This window comes from Pavona decussata, unplaced genomic scaffold (genome assembly GCF_977016875.1).
Source record: "Pavona decussata unplaced genomic scaffold, jaPavDecu1.1 SCAFFOLD_24, whole genome shotgun sequence".
In the NCBI taxonomy this organism is placed as follows: Eukaryota; Metazoa; Cnidaria; class Anthozoa; order Scleractinia; family Agariciidae; genus Pavona; species Pavona decussata.
In genome coordinates, this window is record NW_028145447.1 from 80,712 (window position 1) to 89,770 (window position 9,059).

Below are 9,059 nucleotides of genomic sequence, written 5' to 3' on the forward strand. Positions count from 1 at the left end.
ATCCTGCACTTAGAATGAGTGCCGATCATATAGATAGGTGTAAACGCTTATCCTGTCTTGGTTAACGCTTGGGCGATCTCCAGAATCATTATTAGGATATCTGGCAACCACCATATTTCAATCTGACGTATATAGCAATTGTTTTGGCTTTGTTTTTTACCTACAAGTAGAAGCTTTGTTTATGCAAACTACAGAAGTGGTGACAATAAGTGGGAAAAGAAACAGTATAACTTGATTAAATGTTCGCTGAGGTGGGAAAACAAAACAAACAAAAAAAAAAAAAAAACAAAGAAGAAGAAACAATAGTTGTGCATAAAACAATTGTTGCAGCTAAGAGACTCCATCATGGCGTTTAAGTGTATAAACGATCTAGCGCCCGCATATCTGTGCACCAAATTCCTGACTGAAGTAAGAGATCTTCAATTCACGACCGAGGATTATAACTCGGAAGAGAGATAACTTTGATATTCGTTTGTTCAGGAAAGTTTCCGGTCAGCGCACTTTTACTTACAAGGCCGTTGATATCAGAAAACCACTTGGACGATAAATTAAAATCGAACACGTCGCTGAAAGCATTTAAGCACGCAGTGGAGAACTGTATACGAGCCACGATAAATTAGACGGTATTTGTTCCATTTTATCCATACTGTTCAGTTGATAATATGAGTTTACACTTGTAGTTGTTATTTTTACGTTGCTGTAAATAGTCGCTTAAAGTTATCTAATTGAGAAGGTCACTACAGGCAGTTTGTAGTCGCTGTAGTCGCTGGATAGGCATAAGAATAATATTTTTAATAATCATCGTATACAGTAACCGACATCGAAGGAGCAATTCGTTCGCGAAAACGGCAATAAAAATTGTAAGAATGAAATAAGGTAAAAGGAGTCCATTCGCGGTACCTCCAAGACTACGGATCGTTTGAACACGAGTCGTCCTTCTGTCATTATATCGTTTTAGACCGTGCGCATGCTCAAACCTCAAAACGTACCAAATGACTGTATTGTCATATATATACATGGCTGAATCTCAGTTTAAGTCAGTAAGGTGGAACTGAGGTACCTACAAAAGGGATCTGTCTCATATGGTCTCGGGGGCCGACCTTTCTCTCCCTCACTGTCTTGTCGGGGACAAGGTATCGGAAAGCAGCGCGGAACCATCTCCAGCGGGCATAAGCGAACCGCGGGCCGAAATCTCGTGGTTCATCGTCATTGTACAACACTCCGGCAAAGTGTCCAGAGGTACCGCTGTCGGCTGTATTTTTCTCTCTTTTTCAGCCATTTTGTCTTTGATATTAAGGCTGGCAAGTCGCCCGAAGACATCGTAAGGGAAAGAAGTGTTTCATTCATGTCCCTTGTTGTCCTTGTCCGAATTGTCGACGGGTATTGTGTAGAGTATATTGGTGGCTTTGCCAGGCTCTCATTGAGCCTGGCTATGAAAAGGGAGAATTTTCCTCCTTTTAAGCAAGTATGCGAGTGGTCAACCGGCACTAAAACTAAGACAAACTCTCTATATATGCACATTTCGTACATTTACGAAGATATGACTCGTTTTAGGCGACACTTGTTGTTAACCCAGAATGGAATGACCTTTAGTAAATGCTATTCCTAATTTTGATACAACAAATATAATCTTCATATATCATATAGTCATGGTATTGATAAAAATGACGGCTTCGAGGAGCTTTAATCAGAGATGTTAGAAAGCTAAAAACAATACAAAGTCAAGAGACAAAGCACAGTTTGCTTAATTCGTTACACAGTTTTGGTCAATTTCGATCTAAAACAAAAAACGAGTTTCAAGCACGACTGTGAATAGTATTGTTCTGAAGCTAATGTAAGGGTGTGTTTTCGACTTTAAAAAGTCCTGGTGCCTCTCTGCTAAAGCCAAGCGAGTGTTCTACATTATTTACCGGCTTCTCCCTTCTCCGACATACGGCTAGCAAACAAGTGCGATGCACTGCGGGCGCCGTGTCTCAGTTCTCGCGTGCGAAACACGAACTGCTAAAATTTAGATTTCTATGCATGCCAAGAGACGAAATTTCCCTCAAATCTCCTTTTCTCCTTCGGCGTAGGTTTGTCACGCAACACTTCCGGTGTCGTATCCGACCGGCTGTCAGTTCATTTTTGCATGTCAATACCTCAGAAACTTGAACTCTTGAACAACGGCACGCGGTACAACCCGGCGAATTATAATCACAAGACAATACCGTGAAACTTAACCGAAGGACTGCTCATCACAAGGTACGTATGTATCCAAGTTAACTTCTGGTTACTTGAATCTCAAACTAAGTTTTACCAACCTTCCGTGCGAAACGTTCACTCCGCGCCGCCGCAACAGCAAACAATTCAGTTCTAAAGACAATGGATCACTTTTCTTCGAGCGCACTTCAAGGCAATGACTTTTACCTTAGTCGTTCTGAAAACAAGCTGGTCAGTTCAGAGGCTTTTTCTTAACAGAGAATTAACTCAGTGTTTATAATTCAACGTAGTTCAAACGTTCGAGAAACTTGGCATTGAGACCAACGAGCATCAATTTTACCAGGCGACTGAATCACGCTATTTAGCTTATTTTTTCCGCCTTTTTCTCGAATATCGGTTGTAAAATGCAAAAATAATTGCGGAAAATCGACGAGAAAGACGAACTCGTTCAGTTGTGAACGCAGCGCACACATCATACAAGGTCGATTGCTTTACTTTTGTCACTGCCTTAATCAGTTAAGGATCAATTATCGCCTCTTCTTTCCACAAATTTTTCGCCACGCTTCAAACAACGTGCGCTCTGATCCAGGAACAAAAGTAAAAGAAAGAGCTGGAGTTGTTCCCATAGCTTTTATACTTTAGGACACGTGACACCTGGTGACGTATGATCGTACGATGTTCTGAGTGATTCTGAGTACAGAAGTCCATCTCACATCACATGGGCTATCATGTGCGCAGTTGAACAAAACGAGAAATCTCTTGGACTTTGAGCCTACGGCAGGAAAAAGGAAGTTGTAGAAAGGATTTGCTTCAGAGCGGTTTCTTTGACCTCCCTTTTGAAGATAAATTTCAGAAATTTTCGAGATCTAACAACTTTTATTTGAAATATGTTATATAGTTGCTTGTGTTACAGAAAATGACTTGCCGGCTATAAAAAATAGGGATCCTCGATAACCGTTGCTATTCGCGTTGGGTTAGTTATTTTTATGACCTCACGTCCAGTACTTGTATGTTAATGAAGAGTGATGGATGTAGAGGCAGAACAATTTTAAAACATCGCAACGGAAAAACTTGCCAAGCTGTACTATTAATTCTCTGAGAGCGGTAATAACCGGACACGTGTACAAGGCAGATAAAACTAGAAATACGTGACTCGCAAAACCTGAGTGAAGGTAGGGCTGGGTGGACAGTTGATTTGGAGTGAAGGAATCAGGAGGAATGGCTAATCTGACTGCGTCAGTAGAAAACTTAACACGACAGTGACATGATTGAGACCAAACCGAGAATCAAAATGCAACCGTAGACAACTGTTTCGAGCTGGTCGGCTAATGCTGGAAATGAAGTACACGCAAAAGTGATTATCGTGTGAGAAGAGAAGAGAAGAGAAAAACACTCTCTCTGCAGTACAAGCAAGCTTGTTCCCAGGATCTCTCCTCTTCCCGTTCCTTGGGGACTGGGGACAGGAAAAAGAGAGACACTGGTGTCGTTCCAAGTTTTGAGACTGTGGATGAAATACTATGGTGTAAAAATGAAGACAGAGCTAGCAAGCAGTATTTTGCTGTGGTGCACCTAAAAGGGTTTGAGTCTGTGCATCAAATCCTTTTTTTTTTGCCATCGACAGAATAAACGGCTACTGGGAAGTTCTTGCTTTTGTTTTCCTTGAGAATTTTTTTTCACATTTTCTGCCTTGCCATTTTTAATAGACACGATGGACTTAAAGATTTGTTCCCTTTTTTTTAGATTTTCAGATCTTGCCTTCTCATCATGAATAAGTCACAAGTCCCCTTCGCCAGAAGAGCTCTGAAGCGCGTGGACGAAGCGGGGCCCGGTGAACATGAATTCACTGTTGTCTCGTACAACATTCTCGCCGACCACTGGATACAATTCCATTCCATTGAAAAAGACAGAGAGGTCTATAACTACGGTTTAAATGACTTGAAGATGAGAAGAACACATGGTAAAAATTCCCACCGGCACACGCTTTTCATGGAAGAGGTACACATACGCATTCTGTAAATATCTTACTACAGTCACTGGGCATGGGGTCATCGCGCGAGAAGCGGGAGATACGCGCACGGAAATTGCCTCACGTGAACTAGTTTGTTTTTGTTTTTCAATTGCCGATCGTAGAGCAAAGGGAGACTTGGCCTAGTATGTAAAATGTTTTTGTTTAGTCTGGCAGGGTAGTTTACCGTGTTCGCAACAAGGTATTTATACGCTAAAACCTTCATGCAACAGGCTGTACACTGTAGATCATGATGTCATGATGAGAAACGAGGAGAGAATAGGAAATCGGTCGCGCGCGTGAAGCGAGGGGAGCGTCGATTAAAGGGCTCCCCTGATTCCCCTCCCTCCCCTCTTCCCTTTTTAAGCAGCTGTCACGCAGGCTAGGACCTGTCCCGCAAGGCTGCTCTTGCAATGTTAGAGAGAAGCAGTAGTTGTAAAATTGCTCTTGTGTGGTTATTACCGTTTGACATCGTACACCTGCCTTCCTCAATGGCAGCTTATCTGTCCCCATGGGTATTACTCAGTAGCCATGGCAACCGTTTCCTCTCCTTAAAAACCTCATTTATTCTGTAGTTGCGGTGGCTAAACAGCGATATCATCTGCCTACAAGAAGTGGATACACCCTACTTTAAAGAGGTCTTGGCAGATGATATGTCCCGGATGGGGTACCAAGGGCTGGCACCGAATTGCATTCCGGCTCCGCCAGAGAGCGTAGCCATGTTTTTAAGGCGGGACAAGTTTGAGCTGGAAGAAACTAAAACGTACAAAGTTGCCGATCTGGCCGCGCGCACATTTAAGCAGGGAGAGTTTCCCAACTGCACTGAAGTTGTGCTTCTTGCGGCGCTGAGGCACAAGATTAGTGACAACCTGCTGGTGATTGGTGAGAACCAGTTTATTTGACTGTCGCTACGTTTATCTTGGACGTATTTATTTTCGTCTTGGCTTGTTTCAGGCGTTCCCTGTGAGAGAAAAGAATATTTCTTACGAGCGAGAAATCATCTAGGGAAGACGAAAAACTAAGCGCCCCTCATAATGTGAATGCCTGAAACAAGCTACGTTTCGTCCTAGAAGACATTGCCAGACGCGATTCTTTGCTGTGCAACAAGCTCTTGGCCAAACCATTTGGCCAAAACTTGTATGCATTTGCGATGACTTGCGTTCACTTATGCCCGGCTTAAGTTTACACGCAAGTCGACGGAATCGGTTTTAGGAGGTCTATAGAATTAAAGTTACGGAGCGACCTGCACCGTTTACAACGTCTCACATTATTGGTCGACAGAACAAAAGAACGAACGACAGAACAATTGTCCTAGACGTAAAAACAAAGAGGGTCCAGTGAAATTGGAGCTTTAGAACAGGTGCAAGCCTACTGAAAGTTACGACGTTACATGCAAATAAATTCACATTGCTCATAGTTTCTTCTTTAATAACTGATTATTATCTAAACAAACAATGCAGTAACCAACAGATGACCAATGGAAAACGATCAACATTTCCTTCAAACTTTGCAAATTCATTTCTTTAGTTCCTCGTGAAAAATCATAATTCAAGCATTTCTCAGCATTCTGTAGAAAAATCTAAATTTATCAAAAGTAAAATTGTTTTTTTTTTCCCAAGGTACAACGCATATGATATGGGGCGAATTGCTGGAGACTGTCACTCAAGTCTGTCAAATAAGTTTGGTAACCAATGCCCTCGCGGACATGGTGAAGTCTTTTGAGTCATATGGCGAGCACGTGTCTCACATTTTGTGCGGTGACTTCAATATCGAGCCCCAGTTTCCTGCCTACCAACTTCTGAGGGAGGGGAGACTGAATGACAAGGAAATGAGGAGACTAAAGGGCGTGGACTACATAAGATGGAGTCCTGATGTTGACACCCCGCCTTTACAGGTACGTTGATAGAGAAGGTAGCGTTGGTTAAAAAAAAAACTTATAACATGCTATAATCAATGATTGGTAAAACCAAAACCAACTGCGACTTGGTTTACGCACATTTTCCGGTGTTCGCACGAGTTCAAGTTTTCCCGCCCTAGGCAGCAGTTGCACATTTTCCAGCGCTTGACACTAGCTGCCTGATTGGCTGCGCTTCGCACGAGTTTCGCACCGGTTGTATGGTTTGCCGCGCTTGGCGCGGGCTGCTTCCCGCGCTCTTGCATCGACTGCATGTTTTCCCGCCCTTGGTACTGTTCACCGTTACTTGTTTTCCCGCGCTTGGCGCCGGTTGCAAGTTCTCCACGCTTTGGGTTTTCTCTGTGGGTTCTGATTAGCGCATTACATTATTTTTGATCGTTGAAATTGTTTAGCAAACTGCTCTGTCAGAGTAAGCTTCTTAGGTACCAACTCACTGCTAAGTTACATTGACGGATTTAATATTTTCCTTTACTGGTTACCTTTGCAGCTCTTGTCAGACCAAGTATCGCTTTTGAATAAGACCAAGTTTCATATCCACCATCCTCTTACGAATCTTCAAAGTGCCTACAAAACTGTTCTGGTAAGCGTTATCCCCTATTCCATAACATATATTAATTTTTACGGACCTATGTTCTTAACCGTCGTTAGATGTGTTCAAATTACGGTGTCTTAACCTGCACGAGAGTTACGAAACAGGTTGGAAAGGCGGTGTGTAAATGCCCCCCTCGGCCTACATTGCAAAACGGTACGTTTGTATTGTCGGTTCGTCGTACAAACGAGCGCGGTCTTCGAGCGAGGAAAAGTCTTCCATGACGGTGAGGGAAGAAATAGAGAATACCAATGGTGCATGAGGCCCGCAAGTGGGAATCCACGTTTTCGGAGCATCACGACTTGCGAGTTTGCGCTTTGGAAAGTTCCTGTCTCTGTCCATGAATTATAAAGAAAAAACGGCTGTTTGCATTCTACTCTTGGCCCTTCTGTCGTGATATCAACAAGAGCTTTGATCTAACGATTTGAAAACGCTACAATCAGCGCGTTCTTCTGAACGAGGATTGCTCTTCTTACCAACTTAATGGCCTTAGCTCCCACGAGTCTCCTGCAACTCAGTGGTAGAGCATCTGAACTAGTAATCGGAAGGTCATAGGTTCGACTCCTGATAGGAGCACTCGGATTTCTTTTTTCCGAGTATGGCTGTGTCACTTACTGAAAAATACATCATTCTCATTAAATTTTCTTATTGTTGTTTTCAGGGCGTTGAACCACAGTTTACCAATCACGAAGGACCTGGCTGTGTGTGGACTCTGGATTACATCTGGTTCGATTCTGCGCACCTTAAAGCAACAGCTGCCTTAGAAACGGTTTCTAAGTCCGCAGTAGCAGCCTACACGTATCTGCCTAAGGAGTTTTTCCCATCAGACCATCTCTCATTGAAGGCGCATTTTAAATTTGCCCCTTAAAGATACGCAGCCGAATCATCGGCGCTTCGTCGTGAATTAACCCTTCCGGATGAAAGATCGTCTACCTCTTAGACCACGAAGTAATTTTGTAACATGGGAAAGTAGCGCATTTGAATGGTCACACTTTAGGAATTCATCCACAGACTCAAAAGTTAGAACCACCTTGTACAGCATCATAAACAGCACCACAGGAAAGTACTGCTCAGTAGCTTTCATTTGAATGGTCATACTTTAGGAATTCATCCACAGACTCAAAAGTTAGAACCACCTTGTACAGCATAATAAACAGCACCACAGGAAAGTGCTAGTTAGTAGCTTTCATTTGAATGGTCACACTTTAGGATTTCATCCACAAACTGAAACGTTAAAACATAAAATCTTTACTGACCTGAAGCGAGATTTCAGGTTTCAAGAATGGAAGGGTTAATGTTTTAAATAAGAACTGCTTCAATTTATGTAAAAAAAAAAATTGCTTCCATCGCATATGTTGCACATTTGAGTGGAAAACTTTGTGGAGCAAAGTTTTCCCACAAAACACGTACAAAGAAAAGGAGTATATTCCTTTAAATATTTAAAAAAATTGTTATTTTTTTAAAGATGATGATTTCAGACTAATATAACGACCTAGCCTTTAGTTTTTTGTCGAACACAGCGAAAATCTATTTTAGTATTGCATGAGACTTCAGTTACGGGTTGTAACGTTTGCAGTAATTTTGATATACAGTTGAACCTCTCCACAACGGCCACCTTGGGGACAGAAGAAAGTGGCCGTTGTGGAGAGGTGGCCGTTATGGGGAGGTGGGGGTGTAATATGACACCTTTTTTTCGGGAAGTACAACATGTTTTAAGTACGTAAAGTATGATCATCCGGGTGAGTGTAGTCCTGAGAAGGACTGTTTGTGGTGACTTTGACTGACGTTTCGACAACCTGAGCGGAAGTCATCTTCAGAGTCAAGTGAATTGTGGAACGTCAGTAGGTGGTATATACGTCTCTGGTTGTTAACCTGATCGGTCAACGAAGTCCAGATGTTATTGGTCGTTTGTCAGTAAGCCGTGATGTCATTGGCTGTGAAGACTGTAAAAAGTGATTGATGCGTTTCGATCCGTCTTTTGTTAGTCAAAAAGTCCGTGGGTCTATTGTTAGTAAAATGTCTATTGTTTGTTTGTTTCGTTGTTGTTGTCAATAAGTCGTTTGTATGGTGCAGGTAGTTGTAGGCAACGGTTGAGTGGCGTTTGTTCTTAGTTAGTAAACCAGCTTTCCAGAGTGAGTCGTTGATAGTAATTTGTACAGTAGGTAATGCACTTTGCAGAGTCCCAGTCGATTCTGTGGTTCGTTTGTAAATGGTGCTCAGCAATGTGATTGTTGATATCACCATTTCTAGTTGCTCGTTTGTGTTCAGTCAGTCGTACGTTTAAATTTCTGCCGGTCTCACCAATATAAGTGGCCTGGCAGTCGCAGCATTTGATCTTGTAAACTGCTCCC

General features: G+C 42.4%; 1 protein-coding gene across 1 annotated transcript; it reads left to right on the forward strand.

Moving 5' to 3' along the window:
- The first annotated feature begins 2,050 nt into the window (after positions 1–2,050).
- LOC146485841 (uncharacterized) lies at positions 2,051–7,945 on the forward strand. The gene is made up of 6 exons (XM_085102792.1): positions 2,051–2,241; positions 3,948–4,194; positions 4,780–5,086; positions 5,824–6,098; positions 6,607–6,699; positions 7,370–7,945. Exons 2-6 carry the CDS (start codon positions 3,964–3,966, stop codon positions 7,574–7,576), a joined length of 1,113 nt encoding a protein of 370 aa, XP_084958918.1. The 5' UTR covers positions 2,051–2,241; positions 3,948–3,963; the 3' UTR covers positions 7,577–7,945.
- Positions 7,946–9,059: the final 1,114 nt, after the last annotated feature.